The sequence below is a fragment of the Rhinopithecus roxellana genome, chromosome 15 (assembly GCF_007565055.1).
Source record: "Rhinopithecus roxellana isolate Shanxi Qingling chromosome 15, ASM756505v1, whole genome shotgun sequence".
In the NCBI taxonomy this organism is placed as follows: domain Eukaryota; kingdom Metazoa; phylum Chordata; class Mammalia; order Primates; family Cercopithecidae; genus Rhinopithecus; species Rhinopithecus roxellana.
This window is the reverse complement of record NC_044563.1, coordinates 44,651,546-44,676,571: the sequence shown is the minus strand read 5'-3', so window position 1 is coordinate 44,676,571 and position 25,026 is coordinate 44,651,546. Positions and strand designations below refer to the sequence as shown.

The 25,026-nt window shown below is 37.7% G+C and overlaps 1 protein-coding gene across 4 annotated transcripts in view; it reads left to right on the top strand.

Annotated features, from left to right (window-relative positions):
* TMEM135 (transmembrane protein 135) overlaps window positions 1–25,026 on the top strand; it is a 264,255-nt gene that overhangs the window by 94,918 nt on the left and 144,311 nt on the right. For 2 of the 4 annotated variants that reach the window (XM_010356030.2, XM_010356032.2), the window contains one exon: window positions 14,820–14,885. The exons of 1 other annotated variant lie outside the window; for it this stretch is intronic. In XM_010356030.2, the coding sequence (XP_010354332.1) occupies window positions 14,820–14,885 (66 nt within the window). Of the gene's footprint in view, window positions 1–14,819; window positions 14,886–24,718; window positions 24,738–25,026 lie in introns of all 4 variants that reach the window. One more of the 4 variants, XM_030918487.1, reaches the window with a different exon arrangement.

Here is a 25,026-nt window from a genome sequence, read left to right as displayed (position 1 = left end):
CTTAATAAAAATTTCTGAGAATAGATAGACCTTTCAACATTTAGTTATATATGCTTTAATAAAAATCTATCGTAGTAAATTTATAATTTCTGTTTGAGTATGTGAATAACCCTTCGCCTGCCCATTATTGGCCTATTATAAATCTTTCAATGAATTGTGGGTTGGAGTTACATTCATATTGTGCTGAATTTACAAAATTTAACAGTTTGCCTTAAACGTTTTAAAAATTTTCTATTTTAGCACCAACTCCCCCCATATCTTTGTGTGTGTGTGTGTGTATATGTGTGTGTTTATGCATGTGGAGAAATGTTCCAGATATTCTTACTTCTCATTTAAAAAAAGTTAGAAAAAATTTTGCTCTTATTTATAAATTACATGCTGTATTTTACTAATAAAGTGTATAGCCTTGCTTAACTTTGTCCTGACAGTTTCTAAACTGTGAATCTTTCTATTTTTCTAATGCCATAACTAAGATTTGTGTTTTTCAACTTTAGCTGGGCGTAAGTACTACTTAGCGATTCTGTGTTCTATTTACTTACATGTTCCTATACTCTCACCCCTGTCCTTATGTTAGTGTCTTTGTCATTCTCAGAAGTTTATTCTTTCTTCTAATACAGAGAGGGAGGGGGAAGGGGAAGAGAAAAGGGGAAAATTTACACAGTGGGAGAAGGTCAGGGAAAGGGAGAGGAAGAGAGTTTAGTTATACTTGCACCTGCATCCTTTTAACACAGACAACAGATTGCTATGTATGTTCTTAATCCTGTCTTAAACAGGAATCTTTCTCAGTCATAGCCATTTTCCTTCTTATATCTGTAAGTTCTTTCACCTTACTGAACACTGACTTCTACTTAGCCAGTAAACACGTGTTTAAATCTCTTCTATTCTAAAAATACCCTGTTACCAATTTTCTCTCAACTGTGATTCTCTTTCTAGCCACAACTCAATCTCCTTCTTTACCTTTATTGTCAAACTTTTCACATTTACTTGTACAATTTATATCTTCTCATTCAGTTCTCAACTATATTCTCATCTGCACTGCTCTATTAAAATTGTAAAGTATTTGACCTATTGGACACTGTTGATTACTTCTATAAAAGTTTTTTTCAAAATTTAATTAAATATTTATGTGTAGTTTAAAAGTGAAATGGTGGCCGGGCGCAGTGGTGCATGCCTGTAATCCCAGCACTTTGGGAGGCCAAAGCGGGTGGATCACCTGAGGGTCAGGAGTTAGCGACCAGCCTAATATGGTGAAACCCTGTCTTTACCAAATACAAAAAAATTAGCTGGGCGTAGTGAGTGGCGCATGCCTGTAATCCAAGCTACTTGGGAGAGCGAGACAGGAGAATCGCTTATACCTGGGAGGTGGAGGTTGCAGTGAGCCGAGCACACCATTGCACTTCAGCCTGCAAAAGCGAAACTCCATCTCAAAAAAAAAAAAAAAAAAAAAAGTAAAATGGTATGCTGCAAAGGTTACAGAAAATAGTAGTATTCTTTTCCACCCCTTCTAACACATGAATTCCACAGTGCAGACGCAACCGCTTGCGGTCTTTGCCTTATTTCCTCTGTTGCTTCGTGATATCTAGATTAACTTGCCTACACTGTTATTCTTGTTTTGGTTTACACATTACTGACTTCCTACTACAGAAGATGGGAATTTGGTTTTCTTTACACTCAAGGGTGGTGTGGGGATGTTCACGATATGGTAATACATAAATTTTGTTTAAAATAGTATTTAATGTTTAACATATTCTGTTCCAACTATGTGACAATTACTCGTAGCTGAGCCATTGTACAACTTTTCTTGCTACCTTATGTTTTTTTCATAGTTAATAACTGCCTCACTTTTTATTTGCCTAGTTTCTTTGTAACTATTACTAACTCACTTCCTAACTTTGTGACATAAGATTCCTTTGAGTATTATCAAGAACACCTACTAATTTTTCAGTTATATTTTTCCCTCTGTGGAGCTTCATCATTTGTTGAAGTTTGTTATCTTGTTCCCGTCTTGTCTGACTGCTTGGTACTTCCGTTTACCTCTGTAATTTGTTGAATCCCAGTTGTCTTTTTGGATTTACTCTGTATTTTACTGAATGTGGCTGGGAGGTAGATATTTTTAGATCTTGCACATCTGGAAATATTTTTATATTATCTTCACAATTAAGAGTTTGATTAATACAGATTTCTATGTGAGAAATTGCTTGCCTTCCAAATTTTAAGGCATTATTTTATTGTCTTCTAGTTGCAATTATTGCTGTTGAGTAGTCCCGGGTTGTTTTGATTCCTGTTTCTTTGTTTAATGACATTTCAGGATGTGATTTAATGTGGGTCTCTAAAAAATCACGGTGCTGAGTATGAGTGCTTAACAGGCTCTTTCACTTTGGGAATTTATATCCTTGTATTGAGAAATATCCTAGTGTAATTTTGTATCCTCTACTCTATTTCTTTGTTTTTCTGTTTGAATTCCTGGAAGAGTTTCTCAACTTTTATTTGGAATTTTTTTTACTAAAATTTATAGTTTTGCTACTATAATTTCTTAGAATCCTTCAGTTCTCTAAAGTGTTCCTTTTCTTATAACATACTATTCTTGTTTTATGGTTGCAATGGATGTGTTTGTGTACTTTTCAGAAATTTCTTTTGATCTTCCATTTATTTATTCCAAATTTCTTTTTTCTGTTTATTTTGCTCTATCTTTCATGTTAAAGGAATTCCTTAAATGTTTATTGATTCTTGTTTGTCTTTTTATTTAAAAGTTCCTTTGAAGCTTATTGGAAACTCACTGTTTTTATTTGTGGGTCTTTACCTATTTTAATGTGTAATTTCCAAAAGTTAGCATCTTGTGGGTCTTTTTTCTTGGGCTGTTTTTTTTTTTTTTTTTTCCCCCCTAGAGAGGGATCCTCTTATTACCTACCTTGAGAATGGGAAAGTGGTTGGGATATAAGCATAGTTGCACTGCTTTTGGATCAATGGAAAGAGATATAGTAGGTGGTGAGTTGGGATGGATGGTGGCCTAAAATTCGCTATGTATGGTTTGACTTAATATCCCATCGTTACTAATATGGTGTCTCACTCCTGTCCTAATTATCCTAACTCTGGTTTATTCCCTTTAGAGAATCTTCTCTTGGTTTGAGAGAGAGGTGATCGGTATTTAACTGGGCAGACAAAAAGAGAGGAGTCTAACTCCTTTTTAGACTGCTTTGCAGCCAGTCCACCAGTTCTCAGTCTTACCTGCATTCTGGCCTTCTGGTGCCTTTCTATTGATGCTTCTCATTCCTAAGATTCTGCTGAACAAATTAGCATGTCTTCTGACTCTTCAGAGAGTGAAATTATGGCCACCTTTGTACTGTTAAGTCTTTTACTCTCTTGTTCATGCTCCAAAGTTTCATTGATATTTTTTGTGTTCTGTCAACTCCCTTATTGCATTCTTTTTTTCTTTGTGGTTTATACTCCTTTATTTCCTTCTGTCATTTTTGTAGTATTTCTGGAAGGAGTAAAGTTAAGTCTGTATGATCACTGTAGTATATTTAACGTAATGGCTTTTCTTCATTTTGAAATTCTTTACTCTTGACTTCTAGGATTTTATTTTTCTAGAATGCCTTCTGATTCTCATGTTACTTTTTTTTTTGAGTTGGATTTTCACTCTTGACGCCCAGGCTGGAGTGCAATGGTGCAATCTTGGCTCACTGCAGCCTCCACCTCCTGGGTTCAAGCGATTCCCTTGAATCCAGGGAATTCAAGGCCTCAGCCTCCCAAGTAGCTGGGATTACAGGCATGCACCACCATGCCTGGCTAATTTTTTGTATTTTTAGTAGAGATGGGTTTCACCATGTTGGTCAGGCTGGTCTCAAACTCCTGACCTCAGGTAACCCACCTGCCTCGGCCTCCCAAAGTGCTGGGATTACAGGGATGAGCCACCATACCCGACCCTCATGTTACTTTTGAGCCTTCCCTGCTGTATCCTTTTCTTTTGCTTCATTTTATATGTTGTTATTTCCTATTGTTCTTTTGTTCTCTTTAACTTTCTTGATTTGCCTTGTCAAGGTTTCTGGTTACAATCAACTATACATTGATGACACCAAAATGATATTGATAGTTCTTACCTGTACCCTGAGGCCCAGTTCCATAATATCTGTTAGGCATCTTTTTATATACATCTCCCACATATATCAGTTTCCTTACCCCTTCTCCAGTTCTCCACCTCTTGTACCCCTGGATTTTATTAGATGTATGTTTAGTTTTTAAATTTAAAATTCTGTGATGTTTCTAGTTTATAAATTCTTAAAATTTATGTTTACTAGAGCATCCTTCGATTTACATATTTTTGATTATTAAAGGTTAGAAATGCATTCCTTTTATGCCAGGCTAGAAAAATAAAAGCACATATTGAACAGAGGAACATGCACCCTCTTCTGGTCTCAACCATCATGCAGTCTCAACCATCTCATGCAGTCTTTTTCCTTCAGCCCCACTGGCCATCTTATTTGTCCTCAAACATGCCAACTATGATCCTGCCTACAGGCTCTTGTGGTCTTTTGACTAGAACCTTCTTTCCTCCAATTTTCAAATTAGTTGATACGTTGAAATCTTGTAGAGGGGATTTTGGCAAATAGTAGGTATTGAGTTAGTGTCAGCAATTATTACTGTCATTATCATTGTAATATCCATACTGGCTATTCACTTTATGGTTTCATTTAGTTTCTGTCCAAATTATCTTCTCCTAAAAGAGGCCACCCTTGATTTACTCTATTTAAAATATCCCTTCTACCTCATTGTTCTTCATATACTTATTATGCTTAAGTTTTTCATTTCCCATATTCACATGCATATGACTTACTTATTTCTGTATTTGTTTGCTCCCACTGTCCCCTAGATGTAAACTCTTTAAAAATAAGGGCATTGTCAAATTGACTCTGTTGCTAATTCCTTCAATTTGCCCTTTACAGTGCTTATGAAATAATTGTTCAATAAATTCTAGACTAACAAATCAATATCCTTTTCTTTCTGTATATTACAGTGTTCTACACTCTATCAATGGATTTTCCATTAAATACTCTTTAGGTACAATCCTAAAGAATGTTTTATTAGGGTCTAAATCCTCAGCAATTGTAAGATGGGGAAGCATTGGAAATAGCAGTAACTACTTTTTTTTAATTGTGGTAAAATATATACAATGTTAAGTTTACGGTTTTAGCCATTTTTTTGTGTACAGTTCACTGGCATTAAGTAAATTCACATTGTTGTGCGTCCGCTACTACTATCCATCTCTAGAACTTTGTTATCAAACTGAAATGTCCATCATATAGTACATCCCCATTACTCCTCTCTCAGCCTCTAGTAACCACTGTTCTACTTTCTGTCTCAATGAATTTGACTACTCTAGATCCTTCATATAAGTAAATCATTCAGTATTTGTTGTTTTGCTTCTGGCTTAGTTCAGTTAGCATAATATCTTCAGTGTTCACCCATGTTGTATCCTGTATCAGAATTTCATTCTTTTCTAAGTCTGAACAATATTCCATTGTATATATAAACCATATTTTGTTTATTCATTTATTCATTGATGGACACTTGGGTTGCATCTACATCTAGGCTGTTGTAGATAATACTACTGTGAAAATGGGTATGCAAATATCTCTTTGAGAGCCTACATTCAGTAGTTATGGATATATATCCAGAAGCAGGGTGACTGGATCATATGATAATTCTATGTGTAATTTTTAAAGTAACTGCCTTACTGTTTTCCACAGCAGCTGTGCCATTTTTCATTGCTATCAGCAGTGCACAAGGGTTCCAATTTCTCCACATCCTTCTCAACACTTGATATTTTCTGTCTTTTTGATAATAGCAGTTCTAATGGATGGGAAGTGGTATCTCATTGTGGTTTTGATATGCATTTCCCTAATGATTAGTGATGTGGAGCATCATTTCGTGTGCTTATTGGCTATTTGTATATGTTCTTTGCATAAATTTCTGTTCAAGTCCTTTGCCCATTTTTAAATTGGGTTGTTTAGTTTTTGTTGTTGGGTGGTAGGAGTTCTGAATATACTCTGGATATTAACTCCTCATCAGATATGCAATTTGCAGGTGTTTTCTGTTTCATGAGTTTTTAAATTTTGTCGATAGAGTCCTTTGATGCACTAAAGTTTTTAATTTTTGGTGAAATCCAGTTACCTTTTTTTTATTTGTTTGTTTATTTGTTTGTTTATTTATTTTGAGACTGAGTTTTGCTCTTGTTGCCCAGGCTGGAGTGCAGTGGTGCGATCTTGGCTCACTGCAACCTCTGTCTCCCGGTTTCAAGCGATTCTCCTGCCTCAGCCTCCCGGGTAGCTGCGATTACAAGCGTGTGCCACGATGCCCGGCTAATTTTTGTACTTTTAGTAAAGATGGGGTTTCACCCATATTGGCCAGGCTGGTCTCGAACTCCTGAACTCAGGTAATCCACCTGCCTCAGCCTCCCAAAGGGCTGGGATTACAGGGGTGAGCCACTGCGCCTGGCCTATCTTTAGTTTTGTTACTTGTGCTTTCGTTGTCATATTCAAGAAATCATTGTCAAATCTAATGTCATAAAGCTTTTCCCTTATGTTTTCTTTTAAGAGTTTTATAGTTTTAGATCTTAAATTTATGTCTTTGATCCATTTTGAGTTGATTTTTGTATATGGTAGAGGTAAAGGTCTAACTTCATTCTTTTATTTGTGGATGTAACTGTAACAGGTCCATTGCCCAGTATGTGTAGCAAGTCAGTACACCAAGACACCAGATTGCAGCAGAGACAGATGTTTAATTGTAGGGCCACTGACCAAGGAGATGAGAGGAAACCTCAAATCCATCTCCCTGTGGAGTCTGGGGCTAGAGGTTTGAAGATTTTTAGAGTGTGCTGGAGTTTGGAGATGGTTGGTTAGTCCAAGAATGTAGGATGAGGTCATGGGACATGGAGATGAAGGAACTGTATTCTCATGCTGTTTTGGTTCCATTTGGGGATCTTTAAGTTGGTTGGTGTCAGCTGTTCTACTGGAATTCAGGATCTGCTTAAGTATTCTAGATCTTGAATAAGCAAAAGCCTTATGATTCTAACATCAGAGACCCTATCTATCTTTAAAAAAGTCTTAGAACCCTAGTGTCAGAAATTCTATCTGTAGTAACAATGAGTATTCAAGTGGAAAGTATGTACTGTTTCTAGACTTTTGCTTACAAGGAAGTAGGTCAAAGTGCAGCTGATTTATGCTTAATTATAACTATATTTCTTTTTTATTTATTTATTTTTTATTATACTTTAAGTTCTAGGGTACATGTGCATAACGTGCAGGTTTGTTACATATGTATACTTGTGCCATGTTGATGTGCTGCACCCATCAACTCGTCAGCACCCATCAATTCGTCATTTATATCAGGTATAACTCCCAATGCAATCCCTCCCCTCTCCCCCCTCCCCATGATAGGCCCCGATGTGTGATGTTCCCCTTCCCGAGTCCAAGTGACGTCATTGTTCAGTTCCCACCTATGAGTGAGAACATGTGGTGTTTGGTTTTCTGTTCTTGTGATAGTTTGCTAAGAATGATGGTTTCCAGCTGCATACATGTCCCTACAAAGGATGCAAATTCATCCTTTTTTATGGCTGCATAATATTCCATGGTGTATATGTGCCACATATTCTTAATCCAGTCTGTCACAGATGGACATTTGGGTTGATTCCAAGTCTTTGCTATTGTGAATAGTGCCGCAATAAACATACGTGTGCATGTGTCTTTATAGCAGCATGATTTATAATCCTTTGGGTATATACCCAGTAGTGGGATGGCTGGGTCATATGGTACATCTAGTTCTAGATCCTTGAGGAATTGCCATACTGTTTTCCATAATGGTTGAACTAGTTTACAATCCCACCAACAGTGTAAAAGTGTTCCTATTTCTCCACATCCTCTCCAGCACCTGTTGTTTCCTGACTTTTTAATGATTGCCATTCTAACTGGTGTGAGATGGTGTCTCATTGTGGTTTTGATTTGCATTTCTCTGATGGCAAGTGATGATGAGGATTTTTTCAAGTGTCTGTTGGCTGTATGCATGTCTTCTTTTGAGAAATGTCTGTTCATATCCTTTGCCCACTTTTTGATGGGGTTGTTTGTTTTTTTCTTGTAAATTTGTTTGAGTTCTTTGCAGGTTCTGGATATTAGCCCTTTGTCAGATGAGTAGATTGCAAAAATTTTCTCCCATTCTGTAGGTTGCCTGTTCACTCTGATGGTAGTTTCTTTTGCTGTGCAGAAGCTCTTTAGTTTAATGAGATCCCATTTGTCAATTTTGGCTTTTGCTGCCGTTGCTTTTGGTGTTTTAGACATGAAGTCCTTGCCTATGCCTACGTTCTGAATGGTACTACCTAGGTTTTCTTCTAGGGTTTTTATGGTATTAGGTCTAACATTTAAGTCTCTAATCCATCTTGAATTAATTTTCGTATAAGGAGTAAGGAAAGGATCCAGTTTCAGCTTTCTACTTATGGCTAGCCAATTTTCCCAGCACCATTTATTAAATAGGGAATCCTTTCCCCATTTCTTGTTTCTCTCAGGTTTGTCAAAGATCAGATGGCTGTAGATGTGTGGTATTATTTCTGAGGACTCTGTTCTGTTCCATTGGTCTATATCTCTGTTTTGGTACCAGTACCATGCTGTTTTGGTTACTGTAGCCTTGTAGTATAGTTTGAAGTCAGGTAGCGTGATGCCTCCAGCTTTGTTCTTTTGGCTTAGGATTGTCTTGGCAATGCGGGCTCTTTTTTGGTTCCATATGAACTTTAAAGCAGTTTTTTCCAATTCTGTGAAGAAACTCATTGGTAGCTTGATGGGGATGGCATTGAATCTATAAATAACCTTGGGCAGTATGGCCATTTTCACGATATTGATTCTTCCTATCCATGAGCATGGTATGTTCTTCCATTTGTTTGTGTCCTCTTGTATTTCACTGAGCAGTGGTTTGTAGTTCTCCTTGAAGAGGTCCTTTACATCCCTTGTAAGTTGGATTCCTAGGTATTTTATTCTCTTTGAAGCAATTGTGAATGGAAGTTCATTCATGATTTGGCTCTCTGTTTGTCTGTTACTGGTGTATAAGAATGCTTGTGATTTTTGCACATGAATTTTGTATCCTGAGACTTTGCTGAAGTTGCTTATCAGCTTAAGGAGATTTTGGGCTGAGACAATGGGGTTTTCTAAATATACAATCATGTCATCTGCAAACAGGGACAATTTGACTTCTTCTTTTCCTAACTGGATACCCTTGATTTCTTTCTCTTGCCTGACTGCCCTGGCCAGAACTTCCAACACTATGTTGAATAGGAGTGGTGAGAGAGGATATCCCTGTCTTGTGCCAGTTTTTAAAGGGAATTTTTCCAGTTTTTGTCCATTCAGTATGATATTAGCTGTGGGTTTGTCATAAATAGTTCTTATTATTTTGAGGTACGTTCCATCAATGCCGAATTTATGGAGCGTTTTTAGCATGAAGGGCTGTTGAATTTTGTCAAAAGCCTTTTCTGCATCTATTGAGATAATCATGTGGTTCTTGTCTTTGGTTGTGTTTATATGCTGGATTACGTTTATTGATTTGCGAATGTTGAACCAGCCTTGCATCCCAGGGATGAAGCCCACTTGATCATGGTGGATAAGCTTTTTGATGTGCCGCTGAATCCGGTTTGCCAGTATTTTATTGAGGATTTTCGCATCGATGTTCATCAGGGATATTGGTCTAAAATTTTCTTTTTTTGTTGTGTCCCTGCCAGGCTTTGGTATCAGGATGATGTTGGCCTCATAAAATGAGTTAGGGAGGATTCCCTCTTTTTCTATTGATTGGAATAGTTTCAGAAGGAATGGTACCAGCTCCTCCTTGTACCTCTGGTAGAATTCAGCTGTGAATCCATCTGGTCCTGGACTTTTTTTGGTTGGTAGGCTATTAATTATTGCCTCAATTTCAGAGCCTGCTATTGGTCTATTCAGGGATTCAACTTCTTCCTGGTTTAGTCTTGGAAGAGTGTAAGTGTCCAGGAAATTATCCATTTCTTCTAGATTTTCTAGTTGATTTGCGTAGAGGTGTTTATAATATTCTCTGATGGTAGTTTGTATTTCTGTGGGGTCAGTGGTGATATCCCCTTTATCATTTTTTATTGCGTCTATTTGATTCTTCTCTCTTTTCTTCTTTATTAGTCTTGCTAGCGGTCTGTCAATTTTGTTGATTTTTTCAAAAAACCAACTCCTGGATTCATTGATTTTTTGAAGGGTTTTTTGTGTCTCTATCTCCTTCAGTTCTGCTCTGATCTTAGTTATTTCTTGCCTTCTGCTACCTTTTGAATGTGTTTGCTCTTGCTTCTCCAGTTCTGTTAATTGTGATGTTAGAGTGTCAATTTTAGATCTTTCCTGCTTTCTCTTGTGGGCATTTAGTGCTATAAATTTCCCTCTCCACACTGCTTTAAATGTGTCCCAGAGATTCTGGTATGTTGTATCTTTGTTCTCATTGGTTTCAAAGAACATCTTTATTTCTGCCTTCATTTCGTTATGTACCCAGTAGTCATTCAGGAGCAGGTTGTTCAGTTTCCATGTAGTTGAGCGGTTTTGATTGAGTTTCTTAATCCTGAGTTCTAGTTTGATTGCACTGTGGTCTGAGAGACAGTTTGTTATAATTTCTGTTCTTTTCCATTTGCTGAGGAGTGCTTTACTTCCAATTATGTGGTCAATTTTGGAATAAGTGTGATGTGGTGCTGAGAAGAATGTATATTCTGTTGATTTGGGGTGGAGAGTTCTATAGATGTCTATTAGGTCCGCTTGGTGCAGAGATGAGTTCAATTCCTGGATATCCTTGTTAACTTTCTGTCTCGTTGATCTGTCTAATGTTGGCAGTGGAGTGTTGAAGTCTCCCATTATTATTGTATGGGAGTCTAAGTCTCTTTGTAAGTCTCTAAGGACTTGCTTTATGAATCTGGGTGCTCCTGTATTGGGTGCATATATATTTAGGATAGTTAGCTCTTCCTGTTGAATTGATCCCTTTATCATTATGTAATGGCCTTCTTTGTCTCTTTTGATCTTTGATGGTTTAAAGTCTGTTTTATCAGAGACTAGGATTGCAACCCCTGCTTTTTTTTGTTCTCCATTTGCTTGGTAGATCTTCCTCCATCCCTTTATTTTGAGCCTATATATGTCTCTGCATATGTCTCTGAATACAGCAGACTGATGGATCTTGACTCTTTATCCAGTTTGCTAGTCTGTGTCTTTTAATTGGAGCATTTAGTCCATTTACATTTAAGGTTAATATTGTTATGTGTGAACTTGATCCTGCCATTATGATATTAACTGGTTGTTTTGCTCGTTAGTTGATGCAGTTTCTTCCTAGCCTCGATGGTCTTTACATTTTGGCATGTTTTTGCAATGGCTGGTACCGGTTGTTCCTTTCCATGTTTAGGGCTTCCTTCAGGGTCTCTTGTAAGGCAGGCCTGGTGGTGACAAAATCTCTAAGCATTTGGTTATCTGTAAAGGATTTTATTTCTCCTTCACTTATGAAACTTAGTTTGGCTGGATATGAAATTCTGGGTTTAAAATTCTTTTCTTTAAGAATGTTGAATATTGGCCCCCACTCTCTTTTGGCTTGTAGAGTTTCTGCCCAGAGGTCTGCTGTTAGTCTGATGGGCTTCCCTTTGTGGGTAACCCGACCTTTCTCTCTGGCTGCCCTTAAGATTTTTTCCTTCATTTCAACTTTGGTGAATCTGGCAATTATGTGTCTTGGAGTTGCTCTTCTCGAGGAGTATCTTTGTGGCGTTCTCTGTATTTCCTGAATTTGAATGTTGGCCTGCCCTACTAGGTTGGGGAAGTTCTCCTGGATGATATCCTGAAGAGTGTTTTCCAACTTGGTTCCATTTTCCCCCTCACTTTCAGGCACCCCAGTCAGACGTAGATTTGGTCTTTTTACATAATCCCATACTTCTTGCAGGCTTTGTTCATTTCTTTTTCTTCTTTTTTCTTTTGGTTTCTCTTCTCGCTTCATTTCATTCATTTGATCCTCAATCGCTGATACTCTTTCTTCCAGTTGATCGAGTCGGTTACTGAAGCTTGTGGATTTGTCACGTATTTCTCGTGTCATGGTTTTCATCTCTGTCATTTCGTTTATGACCTTCTCTGCATTAGTTATTCTAGCTATCAATTCTTCCACTCTTTTTTCAAGGTTTTTAGTTTCTTTGCGCTGGGTACGTAACTCCTCCTTTAGCTCTGAGAAGTTTGATGGACTGAAGCCTTCTTCTCTCATCTCGTCAAAGTCATTCTCTGACCAGCTTTGATCTGTTGCTGGCGATGAGCTGCGCTCCTTTGCAGGGGGAGATGCGCTCTTACTTTTTGAATTTCCAGCTTTTCTGCCCTGCTTTTTCCCCATCTTTGTGGTTTTTATCTGCCTCTGGTCTTTGAGGATGGTGACGTACTGATGGGGTTTTGGCATAGGTGTCCTTCCTGTTTGATAGTTTTCCTTCTAACAGTCAGGACCCTCAGCTGTAGGTCTGTTGGAGATTGCTTGAGGTCCACTCCAGACCCTGTTTGCCTGGGTATCAGCAGCAGAGGTTGCAGAAGATAGAATATTGCTGAACAGCGAGTGTACCTGTCTGATTCTTACTTTGGAAGGTTCCTCTCAGGGGTGTTCTCCACCCTGTGAGGTGTGGGGTGTCAGACTGCCCCTAGTTGGGGATGTCTCTCAGTTAGGCTACTCAGGGGTCAGGGACTCACTTGAGCAGGCAGTCTGTCCGTTCTCAGATTTCAACCTCCGTGTTGGAAGATCCACTGCTCTCTGCAAAGCTGTCAGACAGAGTCGTTTTCGTCTACACAGGTTTTTGCTGCTTTTTTTGTAGTTGTTATTTAGCTGTGCCCTGTCCCCAGAGGTGGAGTCTACAGAGACAGGCAGGTTTCCTTGAGCTGCTGTGAGCTCCACCCAGTTCGAGCTTCCCAGCGGCTTTGTTTTCCTACTAAAGCCTCAGCAATGGCGGGCGCCCCTCCCCCAGCCTTGCTGCTGCCTTGCGGTTAGATCGCAGACTGTTGTGCTAGCGATGAGGGAGGCTCTGTAGGCCGTGGGACCCTCCCGGCCAGGTGTGGGTATAATCTCCTGGTGTACCTGTTTGCTTAAAGTGCAGTATTGGGGTGGGAATTACCCGATTTTCCAGGTGTTGTGTGTCTCAGTTCCCCTGGCTAGCAAAAGGGATTCCCTTCCCCCTTGCGCTTCTCAGGTGAGGCAATGCCTCACCCTGCTTCAGCTCTTGCTGGTCGGGCTGCAGCAGCTGACCAGCACCGATTGTCCGGCACTCCCTAGTGAGATGACCCCAGTACCTCAGTTGAAAATGCAGAAATCACCGGTCTTCTGTGCCCCTCGCGCTGGGAGTTGGAGACTGGAGCTGTTCCTATTCGGCCATCTTGCTCCGCCCTATAACTATATTTCTACTCAAAATTCTTTTTAAGGATTTTGTGAGGACAGCTTCATGGATTTCCTGCTTTTTTAAAGTACTTTTGAAAAGTTTGTCCTTTGCCCACTCAATAGTCTTATTATCCTGATCAAATATCATTTGACCATATATGCAAGGATTTATTTTTGGGTTCTCTGTTCTATTCCATTGTCTTAAATGTCCATCTTTATGATAGTACCAAATATTTTTGATTACTGTAGGTTTGTAGTAAGTTTTGAATCAGAAAGTGAGTCCTTCAACTTTCTTCTTCTTTTTTCCAGTTTGTTTTGTTTATTTGGGGTCCCTTAACGTTCTATATGAATTTCAGGATGTGTTTTTGTATTTCTGCAAAATGTGCCATTGGGATTTTAATAGGGATTGCATTGAATCTGTAGATCACTTTGGGTGGGTTGTATGGTCATCTTAATAATAAGTATTCCAAACCATGAGCACAGGATGTCTTTTTATTTTTTTGTGTCTTGTTCAATTTCTTTTAGCAATGTTTTGTTGTTTTCAGATTACAAGTCTTTCACTTACTTGTTTTATTTTTCCCTAGGATTTTTTTTTGATGCTATTGTAAATGGAATTGTTTTCTTAATTTCCTTTTCTGATTGTTCATTGTTAGTGTATAGCGAGCAGTAACTATTTTGGGGTGTCACTTAATATATGACATTACTAAATTACTTCATCTCCTCTCTGTATCTTAGTAGGAAATAAGTGATTTGAACTAAATTCAAATGGAAACTAAATTCAGAATAAATGATAACTTCCAAATTGAATTTAAATGCTAAATTTGAACTTAATTTTTGTTCATTGAACTAAGGTTTAAACTTGTCTAAGCAAACTAATTTGAAACTATAGTCCTGGAAGAATACCAGATTATCAGAACAACCATTTGAAACAATTAAGTTTGAACTCTTAAAAGGTTGTGATAATGATATTTCTGGGGTATAATTTATAACTTCTAGCTCTTAGTGTGCTTTGTAGATAGTTCTCTAGTTGCATTTCTTTCCTCTTTTCCTTCTTCTTCTTTCTTTCTTTCTTTCTTTCTTTCTTTCTTTCTTTCTTTCTTTCTTTCTTTCTTTCTTTCTTTCTTTTTTCTCTTTCTTCTTTTTTCTTTTTTTTTTAAGACAGAGTCTCACTCTGTCATCTAGGCTGGAGTGCAGTGGCTCAATCATAGCTCACTGTAACCTTGAACTCTTGGACTCAAGCAATCCTCCTGCCTGAATAGCTAGGACTATAGGCACATACCACTTATTGATGGTTCCCTAGAAGTTGCTGGATATATAATAGTTTTGAATGTTTTTCACATTTAGGGCGTGGGATATACAATTGAGGAGAGATTATAGATTATATATTTTTGCTTTTTTTTTTTTTTGATTTACAGGCCACAGAAACACTATTCAGAATGGGTGTAGCAAGAGGAACCATCACAACATTAAGAAATGGAGAAGTAAGATGTTAATTTTCATATAGTTATTAGTTGTTAATTTACAGTTTGCGATTTTTAAAATATAAAATGTGGTGAAATCTATGATGCTTTGTCTAAGGAATAGAGAGATATCTGATATATGTAATATTGAATGTACCTGAACAAATCCATTTTAATTCATAGTCATATTGGAACCAGATCTTAGGCTGAAAACAAATTACTGTCTTTTTTACCTTTAGTTATCAAATATCTTTACTCTTAAAAAATGATATTTTATTAGTAACTTCTACAAATGTTTTTAATGAAAAAAGAACCCCTTACCTTTTGCTTTCTATTTTGTGTTATACAGGACTGATACTTATTTCTTAAGATAAAATAATTGGAAATGTTGAACATTTACCACACGTGGAGAGAAGGGAAGGAAGAGGGAGAGGGAGAGGGAGAAGAAAGCTGGAGAGGATTTTTCTCTGCAGATGCTAAGTTTTGACTTTTTAAAATGCTCCTGTCAATCCTTTAAACGAGTTTTCTATCACCTCACATTAATTTTCATTTTAAAATTTTTACCAGCTTAATTACCACACTGTCTGCTCTTTCTTTATTTTCTCCTTTACTAATACAAATTTAGGTTGAGGCCAAATGTAACACCACATTGTTATGTTCCTTTTTCTGTTCTATTGGCAAGTATTTAAGGCTAAAATACAGAACTCCCTATTTTTGGGGAGATGGAGTCTTGCTATGTTGCTTAGGCGTGTCTTTAACTCCTGGCCTCAAGCGATTCTCCTGCCTCAGCCTCACAAAGTGCTGGCATTACAGGCATGAGCCACCATGCCTAGCCCTTACAATTCCCTATTCTTGAATTAAGTTTGATGTTATTTAATGTAGTATTTATAATTCAGAAACCTAAATATTTAATAGTGGAAGTGAGTATATAAGGAGTTAAATAAAATTGTATTACTTCATAACTATAAATGTGTTGGTTGACGTATTTGCTCATTAGGCAGAAATGTGCCAACATTTGAAAAGTATGTACACTCTAAATATTTAATTTTATATTGGCAAATCACCTTGGTATAATTTGTAACATATAGTTTGTTTATACAGAAAGACTTAGTTGATCCCTTTGTATTCTCAAACATTGAAGTACGTGGTGTCATTTTGAAAAAAGAAAACTTACAGCAATACGGTCAGACATAGTAATCTACCTATAATGTCTAAAAATGAATTTCAGATTTTACTAATTACTATATTTTTTTTCATAGGATGGGCAATGAACTGTTGAACTTACCTTCTTTTATAGGACAGTTAGGGAAATATATGCAACACAGTTGTATAAGTAATCATCTGAGCATATCAACACATTGGATATATACTTATTTTACTTAACAGGGAGGAAATAGTTAAAATAGCTGGCTTTTAATGCATTTTTCTACTAGTTATTAGGTGTTGTTCCTTGTGGCCAACCTGGTTAACAAGTATTACTGTCAGACAAAGTGTTTAAGCACTCTCTGACCTTCAGTTTCTATAATGAGGTTAAAAGTGTAAGATGCACATATTTTTCTTACATTTTAAGAGCTCTGAAAATGGAATGTGTCTTCTAATTATTGGCACCTCAGAGTTACCATCTGCTATTCTTCACATTTTAATGTCTCTAAAATTAAGAGATTTCTTTTTTTCCCCACTGACTTTTTTGGTTCTCAGGAAATTTGTCTGTGGTATGTTAGGGTTGATAAAATAATGTTTTATGGTTTAAAAAGTACAGAGTGATGTGTAGCAAGCATTCATTAAATGGTAGTTAGGATAGGCCACTAATTAGTTTTAATTTCATGACTTGATTTGAGGAGACAAAACAAAACAAAGATATTACTGAATACACACATGCACACACACACACACAGACACACACGCCATAGATTTTCCGAGATGGTGGGCTAAATGCTATGGAAATGGGTGCCATGATTCCTGACTTTAGAGAAGCTTACACTGTGATGGGGGAAACAATTCTATCAATACTTGGAAAAAGGAAAAAGTCTGGGAGAGTGTGGAAATACTTTGTTTGGCTTGAGTCTGAAACTAACCAGTGTCCCAATTCCACTTGGATTGTGTTAAATTTAAACTGTGTTTTAGTATGAGGACAATGGTAGATAATCTGTTTGAGATTAGGATATAAACTAAAAGGTTAATAATTTAAGGGATTATTTAAAACACACACTGAAATCATTATATTTATCAATATTGGAAAATTTTTATGCTAAGGGAGGAAAGTGGCAAGTGGCTAATTTATTTGTCCTAGGCCTTTTAAAAAAATGTACTAGGCCAGCACTGCAAAAATATTTGTTAGGCAGGGATTCATAGGTAACCTCGTGATGAGTGTATCAGGTAAGAGAAAAAAAGTTGGTATATCCAAATTCCAAAAATATCAGTCTTTCAGCGAATTTATCCAGATGCATGATGACAATAAACTTTGCATGTTTCTTCCTCCCTGTTCTGGCTTTAATACTGTATTTTGTCTACTTACTGGACATTTCTGCTTGGATATTTGAAGAAATTTTGAAATGGGAGAACGTTTTCCCCTTTCTGAAAGTAAGATAGTCTTTGAAGGTGTTTAAAACTTATTTTATAGGTTGTAATGTATTATAGGAGGTCTTAAGCAGAGGAGCGATACTTTATCTTTTAGAAATCCTCCTCTTAACTCTCCAAGGGAGAAATTACACTGGTCATCTTATAGGTAAACTGAGGCTTAGAGAAGTTAAACGTTTTTCCTGTGGTCAAATAGCTAGGAAATTGGAGAGCTAGGATTTGAACCCTTGTCTCCAAAGTTCATTGATTCTACTATGCAATATAATTGCCCTCGATGTACAATAATTCACTTACTTAGACTTTAAGGTGTAAGAAAGGGATCCAGTTTCAGTTTTCTGCATGTGGCCAGCCAGTTTTCCCAACACCATTTATTAAATAGGAAATCCTTTTCCCATTGCTTGCTTTTGTCAGGTTTGTCAAAGATCAGATAGTTGTAGATATGTGACATTATTTTTGAGGCCTCTGTTCTGTTCCATTGGCCTGTATATCTGTTTCAGTACCAGTACCATGCTGTTTTGATTACTGTGACCTTGTAGTGTAGTTTGAAGTCAGTGTAGTTGTACTGACAGTGTAGTGTAGTTTGATGCCTCCAGTTTTGTTCTTTTTGCTTAGGATTTTCTTGACTATATGAGCTCTTTTTTGGCACCATATGAAATTTAGTTTTTTCTAATTCTGTGAGGAAAGTCAATGGTAGCTTGATGGGGATAGCATTGAATCTATAAATTACTTTGGGCAGTATGGCCATTTTCACAATATTGATTCTCCCTATCCATGAGCATGGAATGTTTTTCCCGTTTGTTTGTGTCATCTCTTATTTCCTTGAGCAGTGGTTTGTAGATCTCCTTGAAGAGGTCCTTCACATCCCTTGTAAGTTGTATTCCTAGGTATTTTATTCTCTTTGTAGCAACTGTGAATTGGCGTTTGCTCAAGATTTGGCGTTCTCTTTGTCTATTATCGATGTGTAGGAATGCATGTGATTTTTGCACATTGATTTTGTATCCCGAGACTTTGCTGAAGTTGCCTATCAGCTTAAGGAGATTTTGGGCTGAGACGATGGGGTTTTCTAAATATACAATTATGTCATCTGCAAACAGAGATAATTTGACTTCCTCTCTTCCTATTTGACTACCCCCGCCCCTTTCTTTTTTTGGAGACGGAGTCTCGCTCTGTTGCCCAGGCTGGAGTGCAGTGGCCGGATCTCAGCTCACTGCAAGCTCCGCCTCCCGGGTTTACACCATTCTCCTGCCTCAGCCTCCTGAGTAGCTGGGACTACAGGCGCCCGCCACCTCGCCTGGCTAGTTTTTTGTATTTTTAGTAGAGACGGAGTTTCACCGTGTTAGCCAGGATGGTCTCGATCTCCTGACCTCATGATCCACCCGTCTCGGCCTCCCAAAGTGCTGGGATTACAGGCTTGAGCCACTGCGCCCGGCCTTGACTACCCTTTATTTCTTTCTTTTGCCTGATTGCCCTAGCCAGAACTTCCAGTACTATGTTGAATAGGAGTGGTGAGAGAGGGCATCCTTGTCTTGTGCCTGTTTTCAAAGGGAATTATTCCAGCTTTTGCCCAGTTAGTATGATATTGTCTGTGGGTTTGTCATAAATAGCGCTTACTATTTTGAGGTAGGATCCATCAATACCTAGTTTATTGAGTGTTTTTAGCATGAAGGGGTGTTGAATTTTTTCGAAGGCCTTTTCTTCATCTATTGAGTTAATCGTGTGGTTTTTGCCATTGGTTCTGTTTATGTGATGGATTACGTTTATTTATTTGCGTATATTGAACCAGCCTTGCATCCCAGGGATGAAGCTGACTTGATCATGGTGGATAAGCTTTTTGATGTGCTGCTGGATTTGGTCTGCCAGTATTTTATTGAGGATTTTTCATTGATGTTCATCAGGGATATTGGCCTGAAATTTCCTTTTTTTGTTGTGTTTCTGCCACGTTTTGGTATCAGGATGATGCTGGCCTCATACAATGAGTTGGGGAGGAGTCCCTTTTTTGTATTGATTGGAATAGTTTCAGAAGGAATGGTACCAGCTCCTCTTTGTACCTCTGGTAGAAATCAGGTGTGAAGCTGTCAGGTCCTGGGCTGTTTTTGTGTGGTAGGCTATTAATTACTGCCTCAATTTCAGAACTTGTTATTGGTCTATTCAGGGATTCGACTTCTTCCTGGTTTAGTCTTGGGAGGGTGTATGTGTCCAGGAATTTATCCATTTCTTCTAGATTTTCTAGTTTATTTGCACAGAGGTGTTGATAGTATTCTCTAATGGTAGTTTGTATTTCTGTGGGATCGGTGGTGATATCCCCTTTATCTAATTTTTTATTGAGTCTATTTGATTCTGCTCTTTTTTCTTTATTAGTCTAGCTAGCAGTCTATCTATTTAGTTGATCTTTTCAAAAAACCACTTCCTGGATTCGTTGATTTTTTGAAGGGTTTTTTGTATCTCTGTCTCCTTCAGTTCTGCTCTGATATTAGTTATTTCTTGTCTTCTGCTTGCTTTTGAATTTGTTAGCTTTTGCTTCTCTAGTGCTTTTCATTGTGATGTTACGGTGTTGATTTTAGATCTTTCCCACCTTCTTCTGTGGGCATTTGGTGCCATAAATTTCCCTCTACACACTCCTTTAGCTGTGTCCCAGAGATTCTAGTACGTTGTGTCTTTGTTCTCATTGGTTTCAAAGAGCTTATTTATTTCTGCCTTACTTTCATTATTTACCGAGTAGTCATAGAGGAGCAGGTTGTTCAGTTTCCACGTAGTCGTGTGGTTTTGAGGGAGTTTTTAAATCCTGAGTTCTAATTTGATTGCATTGTAGTCTGAGAGACTGTTTGTTATGATTTCTGTTCTTTTGCATTTGCTGAGGAGTGTTTTACTTCTAATTATGTGGTCAATTTTAGAGTAAGTGCGATATGGTGCTGAGAAGAATGTATATTCTGTTGATTTGGGGTGGAGAGTTCTGTAGATGTCTATTAAGTCTGCTTGGTTCAGAGCTGAGTTCAAGTCCAGGACATCCTTGTTAATTTTCTGTCTCATTGATCTAATATTGACAATGAGGTGTTAAACTCTCCCACTGTTTTTTTGTGGGAGTCTAAGTTTCTTTGTAGGTCTCTAAGGACTTGCTTTATGAATCTGGGTGCTCCTGTATTGGGTAACTCGTCTTGTTGCAGTGATCCCTTTGCCATTATGTAATGCCCTTCTTTGTCTCTTTTGATCTTTGTTGGTTTAAAGTCTGTTTTATCAGAGACTAGGATTGTAACCCTGCTTTTTTTTGCTTTCCATTTACTTGGTAAATCTTCCTTCATCCCTTTATTTTGAGCCTATGTGTGTGTTTGCACGTGAGATGGAACTCCTGAACACAGCACGTTGATGGGTCTTGACTCTTTATCTAATTTTCCAGTCTCTGTCTTTTAATTGTGGCGTTTAGCCCATTTACAGTTAAGGTTAATATCGTTATGTGTGAATTTGATCCTGTCATTATGATGCTAGCTGGTTATTTTGCCCATTAGTTGATGCAGTTTCTTCATAATGTCGATGGTCTTTATAATTTGGTATGTTTTTGCAGTGGCTGGTACTGGTTTTTCCTTTCCATATTTAGTGCTTCCTTCAGGAGCTCTTGTGAAGCAGGCCTGGTGGTGACAAAATCTCTCAGCATTTGCTTGTCTGTAAAGGATTTTATTTATTTTTTACTTATGAAGCTTAGTTTGGTTGGATATGAAATTCTGGCTTGAAAATCTTTTCTTTAAGAATGTTGAATATTGGTCCTCACTGTCTTCTTGCTTGTAGGGTTTCTGTAGATGTACCCACTGATAGTCTGAGGGACTTCCCTTTGTTGGTAACCCAACCTTTGTCTCTGGCTGCCCTTAACGTTTTCTTCTTCATTTCAACCTTGGTGAATCTGACAATTATGTGTCTTGGGGTTGCTCTTCTCAAGGAGTTTCTTTGTGGTGGTCTCTGTATTTCTTGAATTTGAATGTTGGCCTCTGTTGCTAAGTTGGGAAGTTCTTCAGGATAATATCCTGAAGAGTGTTTTCCAACTTGGTTCCATTCTCCCCATCATTTTCAGGTATACCAATCAAACATAGGTTTGGTCTTTTCATATAGTCCCATATTTCTTGGAGGTTTTGTTCTTTCATTTTCATTCTTTTTTTTTTTTTTTCCTAATCTTGTCTTCACGCTTTATTTCATTAAGTTGATCTTCAATCTCTGATATCCTTTTTCCACTTGATCAGTTCAGCTATTGATACGTGTATATGCTTCACAAAGTTCTCGTGCTGTGTTTTTCAGCTCCATTAGGTCATTTATGTTCTTCTCTAAACTGGTTATTCTAGTTAGCAATTCCTCTAACCTTTTTTCATGGTTCTTAGCTTCCTTGCATTGGGTTAGAACATGCTTCTTTACCTCAGAGGAGTTTGTTATTACCCACCTTCTGAAGCCTATTTCTGTCATTCCTCAAACTTACTCTCTGTCCAGTTTTGTTCCTTTGCTGGCCAGGAGTTGTGATCCTTTCGAGGAGAAGAGGCATTCTGGTTTTTGGAATTTTCAGCCTTTTTGCACTGGTTTTTCCTCATCTTCGTGGATTTATCTACATTTGTTCTTTGATGTTGGTGACCTTCTGATGGGGTTTCTGTGTGGATGTCCTTTTTGTTGATGTTGCTGTTATTCCTTTCTGTTTGTTAATTTTCTTTCTAACAGTCAGGCCCCTCTGCTGCAGGTCTGCTGGAGTTTGCTGGAAGTTTACTCCAGACCCTGTTTGCCTGGGTATCAGGTAAACAGCAAGGTTTACCTGAGGCTGCAGAACAGCAAAGATTGCTGCCTGTTCCTTCCTCTGGAAGCTTTGTCCTAGAGTGGCGTCTGCCAGATGCCAGCCGGAGGTCTCCTGTATGAGGTGTCTGTTGACCCATGCTGAGAGGTGTCTCCCAGTCAGGAGGCATGGGGATCAAGGACCCACTTGAGGAGGCAGTTTGTGCCTTAGCAGAGCTCCAGTGCTGTGCTGGGAGATCTGCTGCTGTCTTCAGAGCTGCCAGGCAGGAACGTTTAAGTTTGCAGAAGCTGCGCCCATAGCTGCCTCTTCCTCAGGTTCTCTGTCCCAGGGAGATGGGAGTTTTATCTATAAGCCCCTGCCTGGGGCTGCTGCCTTTCTTTCAGAGATGCCCTGGCCAGAGAGCAAAGAAGGTACATCTTTAAACTTAGCTTTGAAGAAACTGATGAGCATTAATCAAGGAGAAGAGGCCCAAAGTCTTTGCCAGTTAGGAGAAACAATATGAAAAGGATTAAAGTGAGGTACTAGGGACAGGTAACTTTAATTGCAGAATTAAAAAGGAAAGCAGTGTGGGTGGTGTCATGTTGAGTGCCTATTATATGCTCTAGGTGCATTATAATTACAGTTATCCAGCTCATTCATACATCAAAACAACTTTCCATTTTTGTTACTCTTATCACTGTTTTTCCAAAGGAGGTATTTCAGGTTCAAGACAGTGTAGTGTTTTTTTTTTTTTTTTTTTTTAAATCACATTTCCCTGAGAATTTATGATATGAATGCTTAGGGTATTGATAAGCTTGTGGTAGAATCAAGAATTAGTATTCTGTCTCCCAACTGGAGTAGCCAGCGTCCTATGCTAAGCCAGTACTGTGAATGTGTTTGTTAAGCACGGATTCTTAGGTAACCTCATGACAAAAATATCAGCTAAGAGAAGTAATGAAAAAATACTAGTCTGCATGTCAGTAGACTTTACTAGACCTTGGACAGTTTACTGAACTCCTCACAACTTCAGCTTTATACTTCAGAAAATGAGCCGATTAGATGATCTTTAAGGTCCTATATGGCTTTAACATTTTCTGCTTATAGGCAGCTTTGTATACCCTTTCTGCCTAGGTAGCGGTTTCCAGCCTTTTTGGCACGAGAGACTGGCTTCGTCGAAGACAGTTTTTCCACGGGGGGGGCTTGGTTTTGGGATGAAACTGTTCTACCTCAAATCATCGTTAGATTATCATAAGGAGCACACAACTTAGATCCCTCCCATGTGCAGTTCAAAATAGGGTTCACGCTCCTATGAGAATCTGCTGCCACGGATGATCTGACAGGAGGCCAAGCTCAGGCGGTAATGCTCACTTGCCTGCTGCTCACCTCCTGTTGTGTGACCTGGTTCCTAACAAGCCAGGGACCAGTACCTGTCCATCTCTCAGGGGTTGGGAACCCCTGTGCTTAATTAAGCCTTTAAAGTTGTGGTTGTCAACTTTAACTGAGCTTGAGAATTGCCTATGGAGCTCTGCAAAACTATAGGTACCTGGGCTCCATCACCGAAGACTTTGTCTATGAGGTCTAGTTTGGGGCTCCAGTATCTATATTTTTTTAAAATGTCCCCTGATTTTAATACTTAGCTACTGTTGTAAACCACTGTATTAGAAGTATTTTTAAATTCTTTCTTCTTTTAACTCAAGGAGGGTACACTCTGTATGAGATAAAACAAGTTAAGAAATAGAAAAGAAATTTAAAGTATCTATAAAGATTTTTGTATGTAAAGTAGAACAGAGTATTAAGGTTTGTTGCTATTTTGGCAAGAAGGAAAGTAGGTTTTTTTAAACCTACTTTTGTTTTATATGACGACATGGTATTAGGTATTCTGAATGATTTATTAGAATGGATTTTTTTTTTAACCTTCCAGGAGCATGCTGTACATAAGTAATATAGAATATTTAATTTTAGAGTGATTGCTGCAGTGAGGGTAGGGATTCTTTGTTAGGGATTTCTATTTCTTAAAGTTTAACACCTAGCTGACGCATGCTAAAAATCTCATTATATGTCTGATGAGTAAGTAAAAGATTTATTTAGACAGAACTGAAGTGGCAAATACTACTTTAATTTCATCAGCTTTCAGTTTAGTATATCTTTATAGATTTTTATTGATAGTTGTAAATATTGGTGTTATTTTAAAATCATGATATTTAATACAGTGATAATTATTTTTGACATTAAATTTTTTCATGAAAATATTCATGAATTAAATAAAGAATATTTAAATAATACAATTTACATAGTTGATATTTCTTATTCACAAAGAGACTTGATTATTCAGCTATTAAGATATATTTCCAACATTACTAAAATTATTATACTTAATTTTAGTATTATATTTAAGGAAACTAAGCATTTTCTTATTGTTGAATGTGAATTCTTTATACAAGAAAACCTAGAAGTAAACTCTCAAATATATATTTTTATTGTTGAATCTATTTTTTCTTATATATTTTTGTTATTATTTTTTTCTTTACTGCTTCCCTTCTAGCACTACCTCAGGAAAAAATGTAAGTCTTTAATAAGCAAAGTATTAGTTCAAATAATGAAATCTCTGAGACCTGGTGCCTAGGAGAATGCCAGGAACTAGTGGCTTGTAAAATCTAATCAAATAAATATTCACTGATAGCGTCCTAAAGGCAAATGTGATGCGTGGCACTGGAATCAGATCTAGTGTTCCTTCTTTTTCCTTTGTTCCCCTGAATAATTATTGTGAGGTAGATTACTAGATACTGGGTTTTAATTGTAAACTAAACCAAAATGGTTTTGGCTTTCAAAAAGTTTTGTAGTCTGGTGGCT